Genomic DNA, 27,535 nt, shown 5'->3' with positions numbered 1-27,535 from the left:
TGGATGTGTCCTAAAGGAAACACACAGCTAATTTGTGAAGGATGGTCTAGAATTCTATGTGTCACACCCAGATATCAGTAGACTGTATAACCTAATACAAAATGGACAGAGGTTTGTGTTTAGATATTGTTCAGACACCTGCTGTGACAGCAGAACCAACACCACTGACTCAGTGTAGAGATAATGGGAATGGAAAATTTCTTACCCACTGGTGTTAACCATAGCTGGGCAGAGGAGGAGGTGACATGTAAATGTGTCAAGGCCGAAGAGTACCAGAATACTAAAGAGATGGAACCTCCCAGCAATATAAGACTACACTACACACACACTGAGATGGTGCATTCCCCCTCCCTGTTCCTTGGGTGGCAAAATGCTTGAGCGAAAGTGAGATGGACAAGGTAAGACTGAATTTCCACAGGGGTGGGGAGGCACAATTTCCTGGAACTATAGCATCAAATATCAAATATGATATCTGTGTGTGAGTAGAGAAGGAGAGAGAAAGGAAGCAGGGACGGTACTCTGGAAACATCCTTTACCCTTTCCTTTATAAACTTGCTCTAGCAGCAAAGGATAAATTTGAACCTGTGAAGTGAGGCTGCTTTTCAGCCTATACATGACTTTTACAAAAGAGGAAAGGGTGAATTGGAGCAGAGGCTAAGCCAAATATTTGGTACTATTTGATAAGATTTTCATCCAGTCTAAGTAACCAGTATGACATACCACTCAGTCTTTTGGCAGCATGGTTTTCAAAACTTTATGTGACTGGTGCTTCTGTTGTATTTCTAAAATCTGCTCTTAAAGTTGGACTGCTCTACTTCTTTTTTTTGAATGCAATAAACCCATTACTTTGACAGTACAACAGCAGGGACTTACAATGAATGAGTAGACACATTTTGTGTCCTTAAAATGTGTCTTTGGGAAAGAACCATCTTTTCTGTCTGATAGCCTGAGCAATGGCTTAAAAGCATCATAGGTTGACTTTATCTGTGTTGCACTTTCTAATTCCTTCAAGGGAAGAGGAAAATACAGTGTTTCTTCTAGGCAGAAAGGACACCTTCAAAAAGCTGAGTTCTTTATAGTGAAATGTACAAATATACATTGGAGCCTTTTGTAATTCATAAACCAGACATGTATTTGGTATTGGGGCAAAATGCTAAGTATTTTAGGAGACAGTCACCAAGTTTAATCATCAATGGGGTTTGTTCTGGAAAAGGCAGAGAACTAAGTACACTTTGGAAGCGGAGAATACAAATCCTGTATCTCCAAATGCTCAGAACCCAACAGAATCAAGCATTAGTACTGGCCATTGCATAAAAGAATATGTACATAAGAAGAGGCAAGATTGAAATCTCCTGTTCTAGAGCAAAAAAACATTGTTTAGCTTCTTGTGGAAACAGAGAAATTGACCCAATGTGCAGTAAGGAGAGTGAACTTCACACAAAAAGAAAGAAGTCCTACTGCTCCTGAAATGACTGGTGCAAACTGCTGAACCTGTATATTTTACAACCTATTTTTGTTGTTGTATTTTGTTGTTGTATTATTACTACAATATTTTTCAACCCCTATTGAAATAGGGAGAACTGGGGTCTGAGTTGATGACAAAGTGCTCTCAGATGCTTTTGTGTAGTTTGAGTCACTGTACAGCCTGTCTTTTTTAGGGGATTTACATCCATACAGGAAGCCTGCAAGAGGGGGTTGCACTGTGTGGGACTGTATATGCTCAATGCTCTGCTGCTTAGTGGGGCCAAGGGGGCAAGACACAAATAGCCCACATTGATCAGGACTTCTCTTTCTGCCAAAGCTATGGCTGGGGTAACCAACAAGGCTTAACTGGGAGGACACAGATGGAATGTAATAGTGTGTCACAGCCTTCTTATAATGCCAACTTTCAGTGGGTGTGGAAAGTAGCTGAGAGGCTAGGAGTAAGGAGAACTAGGCTCTTATAGTGGATATTACTCAGTATTGAACAGAATTGTGGTTCTTTTGTAGATTTCAAATATTACACTTTCTTTTTTTTTTTTTTTAACCACCTAATAACAGCATTTAGGCAAAAAAAAAAAGTCCCAAAACACTTTTACCCTTCCTCCTCTTAAATGAAACAAAAAGTCCAATGCTTTTCTTCACACAATGGAAATATAAGATTTTTAGAACCCAAAAGGCTTTGATTTTTTAACTAAGGGCAAAGTATTTTCCCTTGTTCTTTTTACAAGAAAGTTACCAGGAAATTTTGAACCTAACAGAACTAAACTGAGAAAGGAAGGGATGATGACAGTGAGGTAAAGGAAATTCCTGTAAAGGAAACAGACTCAACACAGTGAACAGCTAGAACTAACCACATTTCTTACCCCATAGTGTAGGATGTGCAGGTAAGATTTTCAGATAATATATTTTTTTTTAATTATAACTTTTATCTTTGGATTTTACCCTACCCCATCTGCTTCATAGGTGAGTTGATTTATTATCTTTGAATGTGCATTTTAAAGTAAATCAGTTTTAGTTGCTTGGTCAGACAAAATGGTAGGGTCTAGTAAGTACCTTCAGTAGGGCTAGGGTAATTTTTTTTCTTTATAGGTATGGTGAAGCTTTCTTCTGTGTGATTATTACTAATCTTACTCCTAGGTTCAGATTAAGTTTGGTTTTCCACTGTTGTAAGTCCAATACCAGACACAGGAGTTGATAGCTCTGACGCTGAATGAAGTGATTTTCATCCGAATGGGAGTAGTAGATTATAAGATTGTGGCATGCCACTCTGTACTAGACTTCAGAGATATCATGAATCGTGGTGCAGCTCTCAAGAAGTTGATCTTGAGTTCTTGTGCTTATATTTTATGCAAATACACACAAAATGCTATGACATAGAGATTTATTGTTTTTTTGTGAGAGTCCGCTAAGAGTTTAAAGATATGCAAAATAATACAGTTTTTATTCTTCTCTTGTACATTTTTTCACCACAGGAAGTTGTGTTAAGGCCACATTAGTTTCCTTTGTATATGAGTTTCCAACTAAATGGCATCCTAATTCCCTACACTAAGGATACAGTAGTATGGGTGGGTACATGAAAGGAGAAGGTGGAGAGACTCTTGGTAATATGTTTCGAGAGTAGAGTGCTTTTTTTTTTCTTGCAGATACTAACCAAGATAAAATGAGTCACTGATTATATCGAGTTACTGATTCATCTTCAGACCCTGTGTAGTGCACTGGGTGGTCAGTTAAAGATTATTCCGCCTCAAGTACCCCGCCTTTGGTAATTGCTGTCTGCTTCTGCTATGAATTTGTCTTCTTGTCAAACACATTTGAAAGACAGCACTTATCAATTTCATGCACTACTGTACTTCTTAAGTGCTATAAAAATTCAAAGATTACAAGGTTCTCTAAGAAAAGTGTCATCAGTTAACAAAAATAAATTGGCAGTGGTGCATTTTCCCATGGCTAGCAGAAGAAAACTGAAAATTATACAGATTGCTAACCAAACCTGTAACATTCATTAGCTAACCATCTCTTCTTCCACATTTGTGTTGACCTATTGAGCTTGAAGACAATATTGTTAGCATGGCAATAAACTGAAGAGCAGAGAGATTATACATCACTGGCATTATTAAATGTAATAAATGTGACTTGTTTTGCTACAGGTAGCCTGTGTGTCCCCAGACAAATGGGCAGCTGGGAAGTAAATGCTTTCACTGCCTATCTTGTGCCATATCAGGCACCTCTCAGGTAGCTTCTCATGGCTTAACAGGTTGAATGAATCACCAGAAAGGATTGCAGCTGTTATAGGAAAGGGCCTGGATCATTTGCCTGGGATCAAGGGAGTGGAGAGGACAAAGAAATAGAGGAGACCTTCCACTTTTGATAATACTGACTGACTGCATCAGCTCACTTGCAGCACTGAATTACACACAAGGCCCTTGGGTCCTGCTTGCTGCCAACACCAGTATGTCTGTCCTGGTTTTGTCTGGGATGGAGTTATTTTTTTTCCTACTAGCTGGTATGCTCCTGTGTTTTGGATTTAGTGGGAGAACGATGTTTTAGTTGTTGCTGTGTAGCACTTACCCTGATCAAGGACCTTTCAATGTCCTGTGCTCTGCCAGTGAAGAGGGGCAATAGAAGCTGGGAGGTAACAAAGACAGGACACCTAACCCAAACTAGCCAAAGGGGTATTCCATACCACAAAATGTTGTACTCAGTGTATAAACTCTGGGGAGTTGATCAGGAGCCACAGATTGATGTTTAGGGGTGAGCTGGTCATCAGTCAGCGGGTGGGAAACAATTGTGCTGTACATCACTAGTCTTTATAGGGTTTTATTTCTCTCTTTTTCCTATTATTATTATTTTTATAATTATAGCATTTTAATTTATTTCATTTATTAAACTGTTCCTATCTCAAGCCACAGGTTTTACCTTTTTCTGATTCTGCTTCCCATCCCATTGGGAAAGGCGAGTGTAAGCCAGCGGCTGAGTGGTACTTATATTGATGATTGGGTTTAGACCACAACAGTGTCTTTGCCATGTGGGCTGTTGGGTGATGTAACTCATCCTTTGTTTTATACAGTATTAACAGGGGTAGAGATGCAGCCCTAATGAATGGCCTGAGAGAGGTCTTTGCAGTTGTCATAAAACCAAATTCAAGAGTAAGGATCCATTGATCCTTTTACAGTGGATAAATCCTAAAGTTTAGGAGGGCTTCCTCCCAGTGCCGCTGGGAAACTGTCTCTTTGTTCAGACATATGTATTGGTCAGGAGTTTCAGGATGATTTTGAAAGATGAATGGGGTGATGACTGTTGGCGGCAGCCAATCTGTTATAAAGCACCAGGATGCATTAAGACAAGTGAGTTAACCTACTCAATGTGACCTCCGAGTGTAAAAATAGATCATTCCGTTCACTTGCAAGGAATAAAGATGTGCTGAAGAGAATGATGACTAAAGTGCTCCTCTTTACACAGAACAGCTGCGTGAAAAAGTGCAGAGTGGGAGTTCTTTTCACATCTTTTGCTAACTCTGTGTGCAGTGGATGCTCTCTTGCTGCCTGCCAGTATGAGTGGTGTCTGATTTGCATGAGGTGACAACAGACAAGGGACTAGCCTTTGCCCGACCTTTCTTTTTGTCCTCTGGGCTGACTCAGTGCCTCTCTGGCAGATGTGCAGGTGCGGAGTCACTCTGTGGCCAAACGTGCAAAGGAAAAAGCTCCTTGAGGTCTCAGTTGCATAACATGAACATTAGCAAAGCACATGGCCTTTACTCCTGAATCAGGCACTCCAGACATGTCAATCACAGGCACTGGGTATGTTCTTACTAAATATGCAAATTAAGCCATAGCTGTTGAATATGCATGATTGACAGCCTGCCTTCCCTCTAGCCCTGTGGTTGAGAAGGCTGTGGTACACAGATGAAACCTCCTAGTAGGAAAGACAAAATACTTAATGCAATAGTGTTTGGGGTTTCATCTTGTATAGGGTGCTGTAATATAGGGGTCTGGGTGCAGCTGAGTGATTTCAGGTCCTGCTCCCACATCCCCTGCATGTCCCCAGTCTCAGCTCAGAGATAGTATGCCACTGAGCTGATACCTTATGGTGGAGTGGATGTTACCTTGTTGAGTAGGTCTCTCCTAGGGTCATTCAGGCAGTGCAATGCAGGACTCTGGTGCAGAAGCAAGGCCTGATGCTGCACGTATAGGTAAGTCATGGAGGAGAAGGGGTTTTTTTAGGTTCCTCTGCAGACCATAGTGGGCATTTTATGGTATATCCATTTTAGCTGGTAATAAAGCCCAATAGGAGCATGTCTCTTGAGTTAATGAGTTGGAACCAAAGACCTGGTGTCTATACAGTACATGCTTTTAGGGTTTTCCTTCTGCATAGTTCTGCTCCAGTCCCATGGACTCAATGCTGGCTGTAGCTGCAGAGCATCTTCAGATTTGATAATCCCAAAGGAATCCAGTTTACACATTCTGAGCCTATTGGCCTTCAGGATAAAACAAATCTCCACGGATTTTTGGGCCAGTTATGCCTTTCTCAGTCTGTTGCTGATAGTTGTCATTAGCTAAAGGCATATTTTGTTATTTGATATCTTATCTATCATCTTAGAGGACAGGTTCCTCTTCTAACAACAACGTCTCCTGCAAGACCTGCATTTCCATTCCAGATGTGGAGCTCTGCATTGCTGTAAACTTGGAAATCCCTCTGTGAGCAATTCTATGCAAGATATTTTTAAAAAGGATGTTCATATTCTTGAATATCATCTATCCTGCATTTGTGTGAAATAGTATGAATAGGAAGAGAGCTGCAAACCCTGTTTCAAAAGGCACAATATCTAGAAAATACTGTCTGTAAGTTTTATAGAGCTACATAAGAAGATATGCAATTGCCTATCTATATTACTGGAGTATCACTTGGAAAAGAACAAGTCTGTCTTCCTCTTTTACAGAAAACAAGATGATTCTTACAGAAAATACCTCAGAATACCAACCAAAATCGGTAAAGAAAATCATGCTCACTTTGTGCTGGATCCTAGCATTGTTTATCAATGGGGCAGAAGTTAGAGAGATTAACTTTTTAGGTAAGAGGCTGCTTTGGTGAGGTTTGGGGTTTGTGGCTCTTTCTAACAGCTGAGAAAACTCGATCTGCATTTTGACATGCCTTCATGACTTTTCCCTGCACCTGTTTATACTCGTGTAAGGCAAACAGCTGTTTCTAGTCTTTCTGTAAACTTTTTAAGTGTTGGTAATACAATTTACTGTAAATAGGATTCAAAAATCAGTTCCCAAATGAAAAAAAAATGGCAAATGTAAAGGAGAATTTCTGAGAACTGAATGGAGCAAAAGAATTGCTTCTCTAAGTCATCAAAGGCTCCAGCAGCTGGTCCAAGCCCACACAATGTATTTGAAGGAGCTTGATTCAATTCAGTTCACAGAGAGAAACCAAAACAGAGAATCTCCAGGTGGGCAGGTGAGGAACTGAAGATTTCATGCTGTCACTTCTGCTGAAGTGAAATCCTACCATATTTTCAAGGGTTACCACATCTTGACAGGCTGGAGGGGTTACACAGCGAAGTCAGTCAGCCTTCAGGGAATTTGGGCAGGTGACCACAGCTTTCAGCATCCAAAAATCTGTTTAATTTTAGTGACAGTAGCTGAAACATAAGAGGGGAAAGATTTGAAAGCAGCATAACGATAATGATAGTCAACCTTACCCAAAATAGGGAGTATGGTTGTCAGGCTCTGCTTCTTCAGGCTTATGTTAGTCCCTTCTCCATTAAGACGAGGAGGGCTAGAAAAGCTGCATCTACTTTCCTACAGAGTTGAGGTTTAACAGGTTAGCACCCATGTGAAAATCTTCGGTTGGCTAAAAATCTTAAGCTATTTTCACGTTAGGCTTTTAAAAAAGGCTTAATAAACCTTTGGAAACCTTTGGATGAACTTTTGAAATCACTGGCAAATTTCATTTTTAAGGAAATCAATTCTCTATTAGTCCAGCATCTGGTCACATAAAATTATTTAACAAAAAGGAAAGTTGTATTTTTGTAGTATTCCTAATTATATTTTTAAAACATGATGACTGTGTGGTCTTTCAGGTGGTGTTGATATTTTATTGTCCTGCTTTTCAGGATGTTCCCATGTTGAACCTCAAGTATGGTATCGTGCAATTAGTGGTGAGGAATTTGTTTTACAATGTGCTTTACCAGATAGAGATGCTACCCACATTTATAACAGCTCACTTCCAAAACAACAGAAGGTGAAATGGTTCTGGCAAAAAGACAAAGAGCCACTGAAGGCTGTCAAGGAAAGCTCTAATCCTGCTCTCCAAGGGGGTGCACTTTGGTTTAAACCAGTAAGGGACAGTGATTCCGGAATGTTCATCTGTATAATATGGTATGTAATGGAACAAAAGGCTTTTAATTCTATACAAGAATAATTGTTTTCTTTTGCTTTATTTTGTTCATTAAATGTTTAACTTTTTTTCCTGCATCACTCAGGGAAAAAATCTCGTGTCTCAAAATTGTTTTGGAGGTTCAAACAAAAAAGGTGGCAAAATGTTCAGGTTATGACACAAGCACGCTCTATCTTCTTGCTGGCAATGGGAATTCAATAACTTGTCCTGGGACAAAATGCTACAGCCATATAAAAAAGCCAGATGTAAAATGGTACAAGGTAAGAGTCATTGCCTTGACAATTCAAAAAAGCTCAGTGGTCTAGTTAATGCTCATGTGTCTTAAGTTTCTGAATTCTTGTTTGGCAGACAATGCAGCCTGAAAAGTTCAACACAAAAGTAGAATCTTGAATTACTATATATCAAGTTGACATGTAAGAGTTTTGATGAAATCTGCCACACCCAAAATATCATTCCACAAAAGAGAAGCCTGGAAATGCTTTCTCTCCAGTGGATTTTTTTCAGGAATTTGATTAATGGAAAATTCTTAGTGGTCTTAGAGAATATGAATACACTGAGTTGAGAAATATGGGTGCTTTTCAAAAATTAGTGAGTTTTGATCTTTTGAATAGAACAGTGTTGTCAATCTCAGATAATCCAAATCCATGATTTATTTCTCATGAAAGAACATAAAAATATTTTCAAAAAGAATTTATTTATAAAGAAAAAAATCAATCAAAAGGTGATATTTTTTGTTGCTCTTTAGTAATAGTTTAATTTAGATTAGGTTCATGATTTCACATTTCTCTCAAGAATCACAAATTTAAAATATTTTTTAAATGATAATCACATATTATAGACCAAATTTTTTTTTTAATATCACTGACAAATGTCCTCAGATTCCTAATAAATCTGTTTTTGTGATTCAATGTAATGAGTTTGGCTTAGATTTGCTGCCATGGTAACACTATCCAAATATCCTAAAATATAATTTAATAACAGCAAAAACAACAACAAAAGACTTCTAATTCCTTGATTTTTTTTTTATTTTTTTTTTTTAGGATGGTCATCAAATAAAGCATAGGAAAAACAGGAAAAGCCTAAAGCTTAAGCATAATGAAATCTATTTGAATCCAACCTATGACAAAGATGCTGGAATATATGTGTGTGATTATGTTCTATATGACAACACTACCAAGTGGACAATGAGAACAACAGTTACAGTAGAAGTCATCAGTGAGTAATATAATAACTCAGAATAGAATACATGAAGTAAAGTCTGTTTTCTCTATTCTTTCCTACCCTATTAATGTCTTTTGTTCAGACTCTTGTTCTGAAAAATCCATAAACTGAATTTGCTACATGATCATTAAAATCCTCTTCCAGGTATTCTGAGGACATCTTGACTAGAACTTTCAATTATAGAATCATAGAATGGTTTGGGTTGGAAAAGACCTTATGATCATCTAGTTCCAACCCCCTGACATGAGCAGGGAAACCTCCCACTAGATGAGGTTTCTCAAAGCCCCATCCAACCTGGCCTTGAACACTGCCAGGGATGGAGCATTCACAGCTTCCCTGAGTAGCCTGTTCCAGTGCCTCACCACTCTCACAGTAAAGAATTTCCTCCTTATATTCAATCTAAATCTCCTCTGTTTAAGTTTGAACCCATTACCCTGTGTCCTATTACTACAGTCCCTGATGAAGAGTTCCTCTCAGGCATCCTTGTAAGCTGTTCAGTAACAACATATAGCATAAAATGCCATGATTTTCAAGATCTAATTCCACCTTGGATTTCTTGTGGCTCCCAACAGTGGAGACCAAGTCTATAAAAGGATTTAGATCTCAGAGTAGAATTCATGAAACTCCAACCGGTGCCAATGAGTGCTAATCCAGAGCTCTATGGCACTTTGATATGGCATGGCTTTATATTCTCCTTCAAATCATGCTAACCTCTTCCATAATATTTACTGTCCTCTCCTGCCCTTTGGGTGAGAGCTGTTGGATAATGTCAACAAGGGAGCGTGCTCGAAATTCAGGATCACAAAAGAGGGAGACTGTTTATATTGCTAGAAGAGAGATGTGGTTATGCTTTACTCCAGATGCCTGTGGTTAAGTGCTGGTTGAGACTTTTATTTCCTAGAGGAAAGTACAGCTACTTTCTATAGTGCAGCATGGGACCCATTCTCAGCATCCCTGTAGAAAGTGTGCCACTGTGGAAGGGAGAACAAGATTTAGGGAGCAAAAGAAAGGTGTCAATGGAGGCAACCTGGTTCTATAGTCTAGTGAGAACATCACTCCTCTGAAATTCCATGGTCTAGGGGAGTACAGCACTCCTCTGAAATAGCTGTTCCCTTTTTTGCAGATGTTTGAGGCATTTGGTACCAAGAAGTCATGGAAAAAATATATACTCCCCACCAGAACAGGGTCTGGAAACCACACCTCACCAGCTTTTGAGACATCTGTGTTCTGAGTTACAATGCTCTTTCACTCCTTTCTCTGGCTATATTCCTGAAATATTTTCCAATCAGTCATGAAATAGCTCTGCTTTTATTCTGATCACACTAAGCCTGAGCTAAGCACTGTGCTTCTCAGTTCTTTTCCCTCACTTCACAGCACACCCAGAAAAACATTTGAAAGGAGTCATGTACATACATAATTGACCTGAATCTTGCATACATTTCTCTTCTGTGGCTTGGTTTAAAAGAAAACCCGAAGTGTTATGTGGCACCATTTCCTGCAGGATGGGACTTTCCTAGAATATCAGAGCTGTGGGTTTTAGCACCTTCAGGTTGTTTTTCCGGAGGCTGGGTACTTACTTAGTAGCTTGTATGAACTGTGGGCGCCATTATCTGTGCCCTTTGACAGCCCTTGTTATGAAAAGAAAAAAAAAAAAAAGAAAAAGAAAAGGTTGTTTTAATGCAAGTATCTGTGCTCTGTGTGTGCTTAATGGAATGGGGATTGGCATGGAACACCTTCAGGGGATTTTGCAAGGGGAGCCCCTAATTTCTAAGTTCTAAATAGCCTTAAGCACAAGCTACAAAGTCTCAGAGTAACTGAGATAGCAGGTCTTTAAGTAGCTATATGAGGTTTGTGTCAAAACTCCCTTATCTGTGTGGTTTCAACAGCCCTTTTGGATTTTGGTGTCTAAATTCCACCTAACATTTAAAAACGAAAATTCTGTAAGATGTTTTCTCTGCTCTTCTGCACTGATGATAGTATTGTAGTTATTAACAGTACTCCTGTTAATTGCAGCAAAAAACACTATCCAACCACCCAACTTCTTGTATCCCAATGGTGTGATGATCCTCGAAGCAGAGCTTGGTGAGTTTTGATTCCTTATCTGAAAGTGAAAGAAAATGTTTAAATGAGATATTAATAAAGATCTTGATAAAGCAAAACAGCTTTGCCTTCTAGGAGTATGAGAATTTTATACAAAATGTGGTTTTTTGCTTGGTATGTATCTTTGTGGATATTAAAGGAAGCATCATGTGTTATATAGATCCCAGGCTTTTTATGAGAAAGATATTCTGGTAACCTACATGCATGATTTTCCTGCTTTAATTTGTTCCAGGAAAGCCACTTGAATTGGAATGCCGCGTACAGTTTGGGTTTGAAAGAGCTTCTCTGATGAGGGTAACATGGAAAAGAAACAACAAAGAAAATATAAACGAGAAATTGAATCAGGAAACGCGGTAGGAAAATATCCCAGTAGTCTGATTAGTACTAAAGTCAGCAGCTATAAAAATCCTTCTACAACTTTACCTAATACATTTTACTGAAAGAAACTCAGAAGGCTCTGTTCTTCAATTTATTAATGTGTATGTCCATGAGCATGTGACAGGCACAGGCACTTCACTTACAAAAGCACATAATGATGATCATAAAGTGAAGAACTCAAACTTTTTGCACAATTTTAACTCTTCTTCCTAAAGCTTTAGCCCTTGGACAGCTTCAGTGTGAGTGGTGCTTGGTTGCCTTTGCCTGTATCAGCTCTTTTCAAGTGTTCCCTCTGTTGTACCTTGCCAGCAACTCACATGTTCTGTCTTTTGAAGCTGCCCCTGAAAGGGGAATCAACCATATCAGTAAAACAGTACTGTGGACATTGAAGAGTTCGGGTGCCTCAGATGGTGGGGTTAGGCAGTCTGAGGACTGAATTTCAGGACACCGAATTTCAGGATTCTCCCCTGACAAGAATTAACCAGACCCTGTAGAAAAGCCACATGCAGGGGAAAGATTTTCTGTGACCTGGGGACAACCCGTATAGTCACTTTTGCAGTGTCCAACTCGGGCAAGAAACAGTGAAGACAACACAGGCAAGTGTGTCTCTCACTACACAGTCCTGAGTCATCTTTATGAGGAAAATTTTCTGTACACCATGAGAAGCTAAAGCCCTGCTGCCATTGCTAAAATTCAATTATTAATAGGAGTCATATGGGAAAAAAGAAATTATGATATTACACACACACATGCACATGTTCATGCTCATGTGGTAGATTAGAAATTTGATTTTTCTAGTTTTTGAACGTTTAGCTTTGTAATGTTCTTGTTACCAGGTTTTTAGCTTTTTGCATACAATTTCTGATCATTTTTTAAAAACCCAAATGACTAGAACATTCCCAACAGACTTTTGGTACAGGTTGAATTCTTGCCCATGCTCATGCTTATATACCTTGAGTTAGCAGAAGTAGGGCCGTGGTAGACTGTCATTTTGCAGTGTCAAGATGTGAGATGCCTTCAGGACCACCAAAGAGATGCCTGTACTTGTGGCTTTCAAAGAGAAACACCGAGACATAGAAACTCTGGGTTCTAGAGTTTTTGAAGACACACATCTGTTCCATACAACCCTCACTCAGCTCCAAAGGGATTCCTTTGTTACCTCTTCATTTCCCATACTTTTGTCCCTTATACCTTATTCTGTTTGCCTCTCTTGTCCTTGAGCTTTTTACCACTGTGCAAGAGGCTGTGCTGCTCAGTCTTTTTGCCTATCTAGTTCTCTCTTGTGGCTCCTTTTGAAGTTTCATTTCCCTCCATTTCTACCCTGAGAATTTGTTTTACATCTTAGAAGACCACAAATACTCATACAGAAGTCAAAAGGGGCTATATATTTAAAACTAGGCAAGTGCTTAAGAATTTTGTTGAGTTGATGAATTAAGAATAAACCCTTCAGTCTGCATGCTATTGATGTTAGTAGTATTTTCTTACAATGTAAAAAACAAATGGAAGTTCCAAACCAGAATATCACATCATTGTTAAAAGTTCAAGATGAGTGTTAAGAAGTTGCAAACTCCTCTTTGAGTTTAGGACATTTGAAGATGGTGTACATGAGCAGCAAAGGTATCATACAAATAAATATTTTTCTCTCTTTAGTGTTTATCCAGAAGGTTTAAAGGGGCACACACTTCTTCATGTTGCAAAACTGAAAGAAGTTACTGAAAGTGACCTTGGAAGCAACTTCACGTGCTTTGCTGAGAATTCAGTGGGGAATGCCACAGCTATGATCCAGCTGAAAAGAAAGCAGAGAGGTAAAACTATCGATGGATGACTATTTGCCCTTGAAGACACATTGTGATTTGCTGCTACAAATTCATTCTGCATTGACACTTTAGCCAGCTGCAGAAATTTCTTGAAGCTGGATGGGAAAGTTTGATTCGCCAGATGTCTAGAAAGGCACTTTATTCTGACTACTTAGAAGGATGAGGCTATATGGGGACTTACTGCAGGCAAGTGGGCCAATTGCAAGCTGGAGAGTGACTGGAAGAAGAGGAGAGTAGCATTTCTCAACATTAATAGTCAGTCTACTAAACCAAATCAGAGCAGCTACTGAAAGCAATAGTATTCCTTGATTTTCATAGGACATTTCTGTTTATTTTCCCAGTCCTTAGCATGCATGTTTCTGAGAAGTTACCATAGCTGGTATGAATGTGGAAGCCTTTCAAGCAAAGACCGAAACTAGAATCAGTGTTGAAATTAAACAATTGAACCATAATTCACAATGGAGATTCATCTTTGGAGTGGCACAGGAAGTCTCCAGCAGGGCACTGTGTGTGCTCTGATGTGACAATTCCAACTCAAGTGATGACTACTTTCAGCCTTGCTGAGTGTGCCACAGACCATTTTCTATGTGCTTTCCATCACAGATTAGCTTTTAATACCATCAAAGAGAGTCTATTCAAAAAAGGTCCCTGATGGTAGACTGAAACTCTGTTAAAGTTTGCAGCTAAATATCTTCCTGACTTCTCTAAGGCCTGCCAGTGGCATAAGAAAGAAGATTGTGAGGCGGTTTGCCTCCATTTTTGGACTGAATTTTTCATCTAGAGTGTTAATATTATTTTGGAAAGCCTGAATTATGATAGACCCTTTTCTTTCTACAGTGTTTCTCTTATACGTCCTATGCAGTGCCATTTCTATTCTATTTGCATTACTTTTGTGCACTGCCTTTATTTACCAACACTGGATTGAAATAGTGCTTATGTACCGAAGTTATCTGGTCCACAATGAAACTATGGGAGGTAAGAAATGTTGCACAATATTAATTTTATTCATATTTTCTACTGCCTTTTTCCATGTGGGTTAATCTGGTGGGAATTAACTGTTTAATTAATTTCTCTTACTGATGCTGCTCTCTTTGAGTCAATACAAATGCTGCTAAAACTAGCAAGACATCCAGTGGGTTTAGATGGAAAAAAAGCCAGGCAGTGGGAAGGAAGTATCTAACACCAACTGAAATGTTACAAGATCTCTTATTTAACCAGGTTAGCATAGGTAGTTGAATTTTGGCAGTCCCTTTTCAGGGGATAGTAGATCATCTCCAACATTTGAACCTCATTCTCCAAAAGTGTTCAACAGGACCTGTGGATAAGAATCAAATATCCTTGCAGAACTAAGTGAAGAACTCCAGAGCCTATTGTGTTTTTCACTTGAAGACAATAATTTCTCAGAACAATAAACAAAGAAGAAAAATAAGATGATACAGGGCGCCGACTGAGAAGTGTACATTTGGGAAATATTTATATTTCCTTTCTAAAAATTATGTTTACCATCCTGACATTTACATTAGTGATCAGCTTCTGATATTTCAAATCTTCATAGTAGCATCACTCCATCATCTCGGCTAAAATGGGTCTCCAACATAGTAGGCAGTATGAAAATGCATCAGAAATGACTGTGACTACTTTAAAGAACTTAACATATAATTTTCTTACATGAGTTGAAAGAAATCTGGCAGTATGTAACTAAGGAAATTTTTCTAAAAATTCTTGAATCTTGATGCAGATTGAGACAGAGGTGTCTCGGTCTGCTTTTGTGTTTGCATGTGTGTATGTGCATTATACGTGAGTGTGAAATAACTGGATCTAGTTATCTATAAATACATACGTAATGAGAGACAATTAACTGCCCTTTTGGAAAGTATTTCTGTGAGCCCTAAGGCAGCTGGCAAAAGTGATTTGGGAAATCACTGAAAATTTCCCCTCTATTTGGTAACAAATTGATTTAAGAACCTCTGGAAAGTCCCCTTGGAGATCACCCCATATGTCAGTAGGACAAGGAAAGACCTGCCAAGATTTGTGCATTGAAGTTGAAGACACAGTTGTGTTCCATTGTGGTGGCTTCTGTCCTTCTCCCTGACTCTCATGTACCACACGCACACAGTACCATTCACGGTGTGGGTGCATGGAGTGTACAGGCCAATTGTGCCTACCCAGTTAGCTTTCTGCCTAAGGGGATTGGCCATAAAATGTGTTCTCACCTGTTGGATTATGTTCTACTTAAATACGTATATATGGAAACCAAACATTAAGAAAGAAGCCGAATGCTTCAGACAGATTTGCTAATGTATAGTGTTATTTATTTATTTTAGATGGCAAAGAATTTGATGCATTTGTGTCCTATGCAAAACTGGACTCTTCTGAAAGTGACTCAACTCTAATTAGTGAAGAAAAGTTTGCCCTGGAGCTTCTTCCAGATATGCTGGAAAATAAATATGGATACAAGTTATGCATTCTTGAAAGAGATATTCTTCCAGGAGGAGGTAAGGTCCCTGTGGATGATAAAAAATATTCAGTTCTTTATAAAAATGTTTTTCACTTTCCACAAAACATTATGCACCAGATCAGCAAATGGTATATTTTGGTACAGGAATTTCTGCTCAAATCTCATGCTGTTCTGATCTTTATGTCTGGCCTCTGCGCCTAAGGCATGCATATGTTTGAGTGTGATCTCTGGGAGCTACTAGGCTGAGATAAAGCTTCTTATCTAAGAATTTGTTTGCAAGCAGACTCCATTCACTGAAAAGAAGACCACAGATATTTCAGTAATTACTTCCTGAGCTACTTTAGTCAATGCTAGCTGCAGTAATTAGAAAGCCCTCAGTACCTGTCCCTAGGGTGACAAAGACAAGTCCAAGTGCCCTTTGAGACTTTTAAGTAGCAACAAAGTGGGTTTACATGTCAGCTCTGTCCTCTACCTCCTGAGCAGCAAATTTAATTCTCCAGGCTGTGTAAGAACAACAGCAGCACCCTCTGATAGCAAAGACATGTATAGGGGTTATGTGATTGCTTAGCATCCGTATTTTTGGTTTCCTTATTTCTGGGTTTTAGCTGTCTATAAAGGAATTGATAAGGTATAAAGTCCACTATAGAATGCAGTAATGATTGTTGCCATTTCTTCTCCAGCATACACAGATGAAGTTGTTACAGCTATTAAACAAAGTAGACGAGTAATAATCATTTTGAGCCCAGCCTACGTCAGTGGGCCAAGCATCTTTGAACTGCAGGCAGCAGTGAACTGTGCCTTGGAAGACAAAAAGATCAAACTGGTATTAATAAAGTTCCAGGCTTTCCAAGAGCCAGAGACTTTGCATCCAGTAGTGAAGAAAGCTCTTCGGATATTACCAGTCATTACCTGGGAGTCTTCTGTTTCTGCTGCTCCAAATAAGTTCTGGAAATATATGCATTACCACATGCCAGTGAAAACTACCAAGATGTTGGGAAATTGGAGCTTAAAGGACTTTTTCCTAAGGTTATTCAGCCTGGTATATCGATAGCAGAAATTTCACAGGGGGTGATGACAGCAGGCTCAGAAATGGTGACATGACTGTAAAGGGCCTTTTCTGCACTAGCTGACCACTGTGGATTATAACTACTGTCAGCAATAGCTCACTCCAAAACAATGAGAAGGACTGCAGTGTGACAGTGCTGCAGCTCCACAGTAAAACTAAGTGGCACTGCACACAACTGTAAATGTGAACTGTCTTTCATAAATTATTTCTGTATTATTTTTATTGTATTTATTATATTTTGCTGTGATGTTGAGACATACATGTGAATGCTTTGTTATTTGTACTGTATTTCTTCTGGAATATTTTTATACTCATTTTCTAGAAAAATATTAAAAAAGGGAACTCCAGAGAAAGCTTGAATTTTAATTTTCCTGTGCAGTCCAGTGGGACAAATCCAAAGTCTTTAAATGAGTCACCTCCTCCTGTGGGAGCACCAAGAAAGTGCTATGGGAGACTGTTACTACTGGGTACGCCAAATGAGCTGAGAAAAGAAGGAGCACTGTATCAAGTCTGATCCCAGGCATCTCCATCATTCCTGCAATGAGAGAAAAGCATTCCTACCAGCTGTGAAACCTTTCCTACTCTCAGACATCTGCATATTGCTGATCCTGTCTGGTGCTGGTCACTCACAAGTCCCATTGAATCTCTTGGTATTATTGGTATCTTGCAGTTGTAAATCAAAGTCCTGGTTGTCACAGCTGGTAGACTTCCAGGGACTTTGAAGTCTTTCTTTTGTAGTCCTCTGGCTGCTAACTCTCCAGGGTTCATATCACTTACTTTCAAGACATCTTGCTGTCTGTAGCTGTCAAATGCAGTGGTTAGTGTTAAGAAAATCTGAGCAGGAGAGCCACTGATTCGGTGTTCTGCTGACTTCATTTGGCCTTCAAGTTGAAAAATCACTGTTTTATAATGCTAATTGAATAGTTCATCTGCCAGATTTCTTGTTGGAAAGGGACTTCAAGAACTGCTGTTAACAGAACCAGTATACTGAAAAACCACCCTACCTCTTCTGCAAGCAGCTTTTAATCAACACTACTATGTTCGTAGACTTTGTTAACCTAACACTAAAAGGGGTAGTTTTTGTGGAGGAGAGAAGAGGCTGACCTTTTAAAGAAATATCCTGTATGGGTGAATGTTGCATTCAGGGAGGATAACGTAGTTGTCCAATAAATGCCTTGCTGGCATGAGTAAAACAAATGCCAAATACAAGACAACTCAAGATAGAGTTTTAGGCATGTGGTGTAATTCAGACCTTCTTCTTTCTTTTGTTATTATGTGCTAAATTACGTTCATGAATTTAAGGGAGAGAACACGTTTCTAAACAAGAAGGCAATTTGCGTGGTCCTCCACCAGATGTCCCTACTTTAAGCCCTGCAGAGCACATTTATTTACACGCCAAGCAGCTCTGTTCCCAGCTGAGAAAGGACCAGTGAGCAATGCCAAGTGTGGTGGTATCTGAGGTTCCAGTTGCACTGGGGAGACAGACAGGGAGTGAGGGCAGAAGAGGAAGGTATGGAGCAGGCTCTCCTGCGTGCACAGGGTGCCACCATTTCACCCACCTGATACTATTCACTTGAGCTGTACTTGCTACCTGAATTTTTTTTTTGACAGTGGGAAAAAGAAATCAGAGTGGCTGGATAAATAATATAGTTAGAAAGGGCTTTTATTCCTTAACAGGGTGATGCTGTTGCTGAGGTTTATCTAGGTTGAAGGAACCTGCAGAACCGGTATCTTTATACAAACTCTAGGTCCGTCTGTAATACAAGGAACAGGACAGGCACATTAGGGCTTTTAAAACGACATCTAAAAGGCAAATGAAGCAGCCCTGAGGAAGAAGCGGCCATGGATACGAGCAGCGCGAAGCAACAGGAGTGAGTGTTGCATACCTTCATGCACCCACTCTACCCTGTATCTGTAATAAAACAGTCAGAGGCAGACATGGGCTCTGCCACACTTGTACGTGCAATGCTTTTGAACTGGTTGCTCTTGCTGTTGAGTCTGGTATGCTGTTCTGCTGCGGCTTATGTGGATGAGCCCAGCCTGAGCAACAGTTTCTTGCCTCACTATGAACCTGATCAGGCTGTTGGCTCTTCACAAGATACGAGGCTACATGTTTTCACAGTGGACTATGGCTATGTGCAAATTCCCTATGAAGTTACTCTTTGGATCCTCCTTGCCTCTCTTGCAAAAATAGGTAAGTAGAAAATGGGATCTTGGGTCCTCCTACCTCAGCAAGAAGTTAAAAACATACCAGGTAACCAAGTATCTTCCATGCACTTTGTAGCTGGTTATCAGAATCTACAACATGCCACAGCTGTAGAAATCAGTAACACCAGCTGAGCCTTCAAGTGATTTGAATTTGGGTGAGAAAAGTGGGGAGAATTCTTCCATTGTGAAAATAATAGGAAATATTTCCCTTTGAGTCTTTGTTTTATGTGTTTGCTATTTATAGTTGCTCAGAAAGTAATACCAGAGGAGAGAGACTGAGAGTCTGAGTGTAGGTCATTAGAGATGTAGGGTAAGTGCCTTTTCAGTACATACCAATGCATCCAGCTTCTATTAGAACTCCCTGTAGGTATCTGAATGAAGCAAGACAACTCATGGGGAGGTAGGAACTGCAATGAACATAGCAAAAAATGGCTCACCATGTGTCATACATGTTTGCATGACTGGGTTCAAAGTATTTTGACCATTCAGAATTAATGCAGCAACATCAAATAAATGAAGAAGATAGTACTAAAGTGAAGAGCTGCACACATGCGATCTCCCTGTCCTTTTGATCTCTCCATGGGATTTTTCAGAAGTTACTATGGAACAGGCTGGGAGGTGGGACCCATGATTTTCTGGAGGTGGCCTGAAAATAAACATTTTTCTTGTCATAGTCCCACAGTTGACAAAAATTGTTACCACTGGCCATGATTTGCCAGCTTTATAATAGCTGATGATCTCAATCCAGTTCCTATAAATAAATTCTTCACTGATAAAATAATAATAAAGATTTTCACAAGTCAAGTCTGCTGTTATGGTGTCAGCAGAATGTGACAATAGCAGTGAGCATATTGATCAATTTCTTCATCATCCATAAAAGCACAGGACTTGCCATATTATAATTTTCTTGGTTTGAGCAAGAAACAGATGTTATAGAAGAACTGTGTGATGCCTTCCAAGCATCCTCCAAAGCAAACTTGTTCCTTAGCCAGGGGTTTTCAAGTAATATTATTTTCATTGAAAAATGTGGAGCTGCTGACTCAAAATCTATTTGGTAGGAAGAGTTAGTCTGAATAATCTGGTTACATAGGGAAGAAGATTTCCAAACCATTAAACTTTTCTGTGTTCTATTCAGGCATTATCTTCTTTCCAGATTTCAGGATTCCAGGGTGGGAAACATTTCTGAGACCTTGAAAGACAAAACAATCCCCTTATCCTGTAAAACTGACAGAAGAATTGAACGAGATTTTTTTTTAATTAGAAAAGTAGATGAGAGGAGCTATGATCTTAACATACTTTCCAGTATTTCAAATAATCTCCGAAATAAATTATTTAAAATGTGATACAAATATTTTTCTTTTTCTTCAGTGTTTAACATAGATAATTTGAGGATTACAGAAGTGCAGTCATGGTATTAACTTCTGGAGTTATGGAATGAAATTTGACCTAGCCTCAGGCATGGAGACACAGCCACTGGATTTAAAGGCTTATTAGTGTGCCTCATTCTCATTCTTGTAAATTCTGAATAATTCCTTAAATTTCTAATAAAAGAACCTCTCATTTACAGTATAATGACACAGTTCCTGGTAAAGTAACTAGATGAGCCATTGCTAGACATTGTCTTGGTATTGGTATCAGTATTTGTGTCAGATGGGAAGAATTATGCAAATGCAGTTGCACTGGTAGTACATCAAGGTGGGCAGGAGATTCATACCCACAACATTTATATTGGTAAGTATGACCCTTTTTCTGTAAAACAACTTGGCTACATCTATGCTTGTAAACTACCAAGCACCCTGTTGGGAAGCTGTGTGTGACTGTCCATACCACATCAGTGCTGGCGTGTTCCTTCTCAGCTATGACTCGTTGACAAACCTTCTCCCAGGCAGTGCTTAGGCAGACTTGTGGGCCAACATATGTTCCCACAAGCAGTTTGGATGTGACCACTATTTGCTGGAGTAGGGAAGAGAATTTGGCTGTATGGATGCAGCCTGAACCTTTCTGCTTTGAAAATTCTTTGGCCTGATTAATTTGCTATAGTGTAGACCCAACCTTTTTTCTAGTAAGGGAAAAAAAAAATCAAACCCTTAGGATGCATTATTTTCTCAGATACTTAATGGCTGTTGGTAGCTCTTTCAGCTCAGCTGAAATCATCGGTTTTCTTTCAGTAAACTAACTCATAGGGTTCTTTACACTATGTAGGAACAGCAGTTTTCCTAGAAATACAAGGTTAGTAATCTTGTACAATGCCTTATGTTACTGTGGCTTGATTACTGCTGCTTTGGATATGCTATTGTTCATGAGTACTTAGCCCCTCTGTGGATAACCTTGAGTCCATTTCACACTTCAGGGGAGTGCTGGAAGTGGAGGGAGCTCAGCAGATGATGGCATCTGGGCTGCTCCCTTGGACTTCTCCAGATTCCTGGTCAGCCCAAATCCAGCAGGAGCTCCGCAGCCAGTGAGCCTCCACAGCACTGGGGGGGGGGGGAAGCTGCCTTGGAACCTGCAGCCAGGGAGAGGGTGTCTTTGAGATGGAGGGACAATACTGTGCCTCAGAGGTTTGGCAGTAGCAGTTTGGCAACAAGGACTCTTGAAGAATGCTTTCTTTCCAATTTGTGGAGCACAATTTCAAAGAAATTTCTGCATTCTTAGAAGTAGAGCTTAGACTCAGTCACACTTGTTCAGAGATTGAGAGCTGGGGATCAGGTAGACAAGAAATTTTTTGCCAAACTCTTCCTCTGCTTTAGAAGTACAAGTCTGGGAATGTTTCATTTTGAAGGGAATGGTACTGCCTGTTTTTACATTCATAATCTAAAGAACAATACCTGGCTGTCTGACGACAAAGTATTTGAAGGCAGGCAAAACATCTGTCTGACATCAAGTTAATTTAAATTGGAATAATACCCTAATGTTTTATTCAAGGTTTCCACCTCTATCACCGATTACCCAGACTCATGCCTGAAAGCTGCATCCTGATTGTCATTGGAGCACTAGTAGGAGCAATCATTTTTGCTTCAGATTACAAATCTCCACCGGTGATGGACTCAAGTATTTACTTTTTGTATCTCCTTCCACCCATTATCTTAGAGGAGGGTTATTTCATGCCAACTCGCCCATTTTTTGAAAACTTTGGGTCCATCCTGTGGTGGTCTTTGCTGGGATCTCTGCTAAACTCATTTGGAATTGGCTTCTCCCTCTATGGGATCTGCCAAATAGAAGCCTTCGGCCTGACTGACCTGGACCTGCTGCAGAACCTGCTCTTTGGCAGCATGATTTCAGCTGTGGATCCCGCGGCAGCTCTGGTAGTTTTCGAAGAAGCCTCCGTTAATGAGCAGCTCTACATGATGATCTTTGGAGAGTCATTGCTAAATGATGGCATCACTGTGGTGAGTTTCTTTCTGCTCCTTGTCTTCCCTTCTTTAGGCTCTTGTGGCTTGTAGGGTTATTTGGCAAAGGACAAGAGCAGTTCTAAGGAGATCCTAGATACATTATTTATGTTGTGGATACTCTATTCCATCACACACAAGTAATTTTAATGTATGTAAAGATTACATCGTATATTAACTCTTTAAAAATTATATTGTGTTAGATCCGATAGGAGAGGGAAGCATAGACCACATCTGGCTTGTGCATTCACTTAAGTGAATAGATAAGCTAAGGCTGATTTCACTGGTAGGATCAGTGTAAGACCTAGAAAAAATTCTTGTTATTGTGCAAGCAGGTAAATAGAAAATTCTACTGCTTAAAGACATTTTACTGCTTAACCTTCTGCAGCAGGGATAAAAACACAGGACACCTTCCTTGTCACACGCCGTAGAGAGCACTCTGCAAAAAACCCCAACCAAACCAGATGTGAACAACCTCCTGCTTCTCCTAGGAAATTCCCCAGAGACCTTAGACAGGGATTCCAAAAGCCACTGTCGTGGTTTAAACCCAGTCAGGTAGCTTGTTCACTCACTCCCAGTGAGTGGTGCCGAGCTGACAACAATCGAGGTCCGTGTCCGTCTCCCCCCCTGCCTCCCCGCACCGGGGCTCTCCCCTTCCCCGCTCCCGGAGGAACGGGGAGGAGGATCGAGAGAGTGCAACTCCTACGGGTTGAGACAAAAACAGTCCAGCAACAAATCACCACTGCTACTATCAGCTACAACAATGATAAGGGAAAATAACAAGGGAAGAGAATACGATACCACCGGCCAAGAGAAACGAGCTCCACCCGGAAAACCCCTGTCCTTCCGGGTCACTCCCAGTTACCCCTCACCCCGGGCATGACGTGCTGTCATATGGAATACCTCTTTGGTCAGTTTGGGTCAGGTGTCCTGTCTCTGCTTCCTCCTGGCTCCCCCTCCTCCCTGGCAGAGCATGAGGCTCACAAAGTCCTTGGCCAAACCAAAACATCGCTTGTTATCAGCTCTGTTCCCGAGCTGAAAGTCAAAACACTGCACTGCACCAGCTACCAAGAAGGGAAAAAATGACTGCTACTGCTGAACCCAGGACATTATCCACCCCTTATTCCATACCATTCACGTCATGCTCAGATCCCACATTTTCAATATACCATCACTCTTATCTCAGTGCACTCTTATCTTAGTGCATGGACCAGTCCCTATAAAGCTGCTGAGTCCATCTGGTCCATGATGTCAGGCTCCATCTCTTGTAACAGTCTTCCAGAGCAGGAGAGACTGTGTGCAGTGTTCACACTCGTGAATAACCTGGGCAATAGTGTCCATTGCTAAGTCCACCCCTCGATCATGAGTCCATCTCTGTGTTGCATCTCTGCTCTGATGGCCTGAAGTGCCATGGGCCCACCAGGCTCAAAATAATTCACTGTCCCCTTCAGCAGTTTCTGCAGCTTGTTGCTGGGGACTCCATACAGCTGCCTTCCATCTCCAATGCTTCCAAAGCACTGGAGGGGCCCAGTGGACTAGATACTTGCCCATACTGTCCCACACACCCTGCCACTCCTGGCTGTCCAGCCTTGGGGAAAACCTTTTGGTCCCCTTATATCCTCGTCTAACCCCAGACAAGACCCAAACCTGACTCTGCTTAACTTTTGAGATCAGACAAAATGGTTGTGGGTAGAACACAGTCTGTGTGTGTGCCAACATGCTGATCCCCATCACAATCAGCAGGCAGGTACCAAGGACACCCAAAGGCCATTCAAAACCTTCAGAACTCTCAACTGATGCTGCTGTACTTGTCACTGGGGCTGGTGCAGCTGCTGTGCTTGCCGGCTCTCCCACCACCAGCTTCTCTTTTCCTGAGTCCAGATCTTCCTCCTCTGCCTTGTTGGGAAATGCTGCGTGGTCTCCTGCATCCTCCTGGGGCTCGGCGGGCGGCTTCCGGGGAATGCTCTCGGCCGTCGCGGGGCTGGGCTCGGCCGCGGGGCTCGGCTCCTCCGCGGGGCTCGGCTCCTCCGCGGGGCTCGGCTCCTCCGCCGCCTTCTCCCGCTGCTCGGCAGCCGCTTCCTTCTGCTCCTCGACCGCCCCGACCTCCTCCACCGGCAGCCGTCCCCGCGCGGCCTCCGGCCCCGCTCCCGCCGCCGCTTGGTCCCCGGGGTCGCTCTCCCGGGCCGGTTCGGCTGCCGCCGGCTCCCGGGGCCGCTCCCCCTCGGCTCCCCGCAGCCTCACGAAGATGGAGAGTAGGGTGAGGGCCAGGACGGTGAAGAGCAGCCGGACGGCCAGGTACAAGTCCACGGCCACGTCCGTCCCGCCCTGCTGCTGGAGCCCGCCCGTATTACAAGCCATTGCCATAAAGCACAGTGAGACAAGAACCTTAGCCCAAGCCCCACACTTGATAAACACTAACACAGCAAATACCGGCTCTACGTAAGTTACAACATTCTGAGGCTGTGAGATCAAGAGAAACAACTCTGAGAGCCAATAAATCGTCATTGTGATGAGTGGCTATTAATCTGGTCAGATCTGTCGTTATCTCAACCCTTCGTGCCCCACGTTGGGCGCCAAAAAGAACTGTTGTGGTTTAAACTCAGTCAGGTAATTCGTTCGCTCACTTCCCCCCCCTTTCTTGCCCTCCCCCTGCTCCCGGAGGGACGGAGAGGAGAATCGAAAAGAATGCAACTCCCACGGGTTGAGATAAGAACAGTTTAGTAACTAAGGTATAACACAAATCACTACTGCTACCACCAGTGATAATAATGATAAAGGAAATAACAAGGGAAGAGAATACATCATCTCACCACCAGCCGACCGATAACTCGCCCCCCAGCCCGACCAAGCTCTGACCGATACCTCCTCCAACCCTGCAGACTCCCAGCCCTTCCGGCTAACTCCCAGTCACATCCTGGGCATGACGTGCTGTGGTATGGAATACCTCTTTGGTCAGTTTGGGTCAGGTGTCCTGTCTCTGCTTCCTCCTGGCTCCCCCTCCTCCCTGGCAGAGCATGAGGCTCACAAAGTCCTTGGCCAAACCAAAACATCGCTTGTTATCAGCTCTGTTCCCGAGCTGAAAGTCAAAACACTGCACTGCACCAGCTACCAAGAAGGGAAAAAATGACTGCTACTAACTTTGCATAACCATGTTTCTATCAGTAAAAAATTAATATCTGAAAAATATTCACCTTTCTCAGATGTCTTATCTTAAGTGTCCAGAAACAGTGCTTCAGGAATAGGAGAGATTTTGTTTGTTGAGGTTTTGGTTGGTTGGTTGGTTGGTTCAGGTGTGTTTTGGGTTTTTTAATATGAAAAAATGTTTTTTACAGAACTCGTCTTGCTAATACTTTTCTAAAAGTTTGTTAAACTTGGAGCAACCTGAAATTCTACCTGCAAACCGCAACTGACAAAGTCACTTAGAAGATATGTGGTTTTCACGGAAGAGATTTCAAGCAGGAAATTCAAGCACAGAAACTAACAGGACTGCTCATGTGCTGCAAGTTAACTGCAGGTTAAGGAGTTTTGCTAGATAAGATCTTTACAGAATTTTAATCACAGGAATCTAGAACTCATAAAAACTATTCTGATGCTGTTAGACATGAGGTACAGCACAACTTGGACTTTAAAATCTGTGCAGAGTTCACTGCTGAAAGGTTTCGGGGGAGAAGTGCAGCTTATGAGCAATGCAAAAAGGAAAAGGAATTAAGTAATTTCTTGCAAACCCTTCCTCTTGGTGAATCAGATGTAGGGCTGATGTTAGGAATAAATGTTAATTAACTTTACATGCAAACTGCTTGTGTATTACAGTTGTAACAAAATAATCCAAATGCATCTATCACTTTCACCTGCCTTCTTGGTTCCTTCACATGCAGACCTCAAAAAGTAATACCTCTTCCTCACACTGGGAAAGCTTGTTTCATCCTTTTTTTGACTGGCTCTTTACATTGCCTTCCCTTTGTTCCCAGCTGTTATTTATGATGTGGATCCAACTCATGGTATTTACATGAGCTTTCAGTCAGCATCCTGCTACAGCATAAATGTGTAGTGACAGCCTTTAAGAGCACTGGTTTGTAGGCATTCCCCAGCAACACTAGGTAAGTCAGCAAAAGAGATGAAAGGGCTGTACACAAGGAGTGCTGGCTACACCACTGTGACTTCCATTTGCCCCACATCCTCTCATCTTTGGGGCTCTTCTCAAAGCAGCTGTGTTGCAATCAGTTTGTCAGCTCTTGCTGATGCATCTGTGCATTACCCACATCTCATCCATTTTCAGGACATTCAGATCTTCAGAATCTCTACCTAGTTTCATGTTAGAGGAGACTGAAATAACTGTCACCTGTATGGAGCCCAATAGGTGTATTTCTCCTCTCTGATACCCCTCTTGCTATTTTTAAAGGCTTTAAAACTGTGAATCTTAGGTGTCTCAGTTCCTCCCTTTTTTCTCTTAATAGTTTCCTTCAAGTTAACTCTATGTGTTTAAAAAGATAATATCACCAAGATATATTAAGCATACATACATTTTATATTGTTTAAATGCAAATAGCCCCTGGTTCTCTCCAGTCTGCTTATCAGCTTGAACATACTTTTTTCCCCCAGCAGGAAAAACTGGTATGAAATTTCTGAACTTGTGTATTATTTGAGCATCAACAGCTCCTTCTCCCATATTTAGTTCAATATCCTGATACAAATTTTTTTCCAAAATTACAGGCTGCGGAATGTGAATCATGACTTAGGAGTTATGCATTTGACTTAAGGGACAGAGACAAAAGTGCTTAATTTACCTTTTTTTACCCATTTGTACCTTCTCCTATTCTCCTCAGTAGGGCCATGTCTATGGGTGGAACAAAAGGCTGTAGGTCCTGCTAATTTCTTCCTGTTCCAGTTGCTTCTGAGCCGACTGTTCACATCAGAAAAGTGCGGAGAGCAACAGGACTGCTCCTAGTATGTATCATACACTAGTGGATTTTCAAAGCCCTGTTCAAAACAGCAGTGATGTTAAATTCAGTGCAGGTTTCAT

The 27,535-nt window shown here is 41.1% G+C and overlaps 2 protein-coding genes across 10 annotated transcripts in view; both read left to right on the top strand.

Moving 5' to 3' along the window:
- The first annotated feature begins 3 nt into the window (after positions 1-3).
- Positions 4-17,274, top strand: IL18RAP (interleukin 18 receptor accessory protein). 5 transcript variants are annotated; one of them, XM_062606896.1, is made up of 11 exons: positions 4-2,366; positions 6,419-6,550; positions 7,598-7,862; positions 7,967-8,141; positions 8,922-9,096; positions 11,116-11,184; positions 11,435-11,555; positions 13,231-13,385; positions 14,235-14,372; positions 15,722-15,892; positions 16,536-17,274. In XM_062606896.1, the coding sequence occupies exons 2-11, from the start codon at positions 6,427-6,429 to the stop codon at positions 16,904-16,906; spliced, it is 1,764 nt and encodes a 587-aa protein (XP_062462880.1). In that variant the 5' UTR covers positions 4-2,366; positions 6,419-6,426; the 3' UTR covers positions 16,907-17,274. The 5 variants fall into 5 exon arrangements, with proteins under 5 accessions (XP_062462880.1, XP_062462879.1, XP_062462878.1 ...); XM_062606895.1 differs by having other exon boundaries at positions 11,098-11,184; XM_062606894.1 differs by having other exon boundaries at positions 7,565-7,862.
- Positions 17,275-17,411: 137 nt separating this feature from the next.
- The window catches only part of SLC9A4 (solute carrier family 9 member A4), a 39,818-nt gene continuing 29,694 nt past the window's right edge, over positions 17,412-27,535 (top strand). The window contains exons 1-2 of one of the 5 annotated variants that reach the window (XM_062606890.1): positions 17,412-19,115; positions 22,052-22,515. In XM_062606890.1, coding sequence (XP_062462874.1) covers positions 18,812-19,115; positions 22,052-22,515 — 768 coding nt within the window. In that variant the 5' untranslated portion in view covers positions 17,412-18,811. The remainder of the gene's footprint in view (positions 19,116-22,051; positions 22,516-27,535) is intronic. The other 4 variants (XR_009962406.1, XM_062606891.1, XM_062606888.1 and 1 more) reach the window with 4 other exon arrangements.

The sequence above is a fragment of the Pezoporus occidentalis genome, unplaced genomic scaffold (genome assembly GCF_034315485.1).
Source record: "Pezoporus occidentalis ecotype Australia unplaced genomic scaffold, CSIRO_AGI_Poc_V1 ctg99, whole genome shotgun sequence".
In the NCBI taxonomy this organism is placed as follows: Eukaryota; Metazoa; Chordata; class Aves; order Psittaciformes; family Psittacidae; genus Pezoporus; species Pezoporus occidentalis.
This window is presented reverse-complemented; position numbering and strand designations above follow the sequence as displayed.

Coding starts and splice junctions, on each gene's coding strand:
- IL18RAP (XM_062606893.1), top strand. CDS start 6,427: ATGATTCTTACAGAAAATACCTCAGAATACCAACCAAAATCGGTAAAG. Junction 6,551..7,564: donor TAGAGAGATTAACTTTTTAG/GTAAGAGGCTGC, acceptor GTGGTCTTTCAG/GTGGTGTTGATATTTTATTG. Junction 13,386..14,234: donor GCTGAAAAGAAAGCAGAGAG/GTAAAACTATCG, acceptor TTCTTTCTACAG/TGTTTCTCTTATACGTCCTA.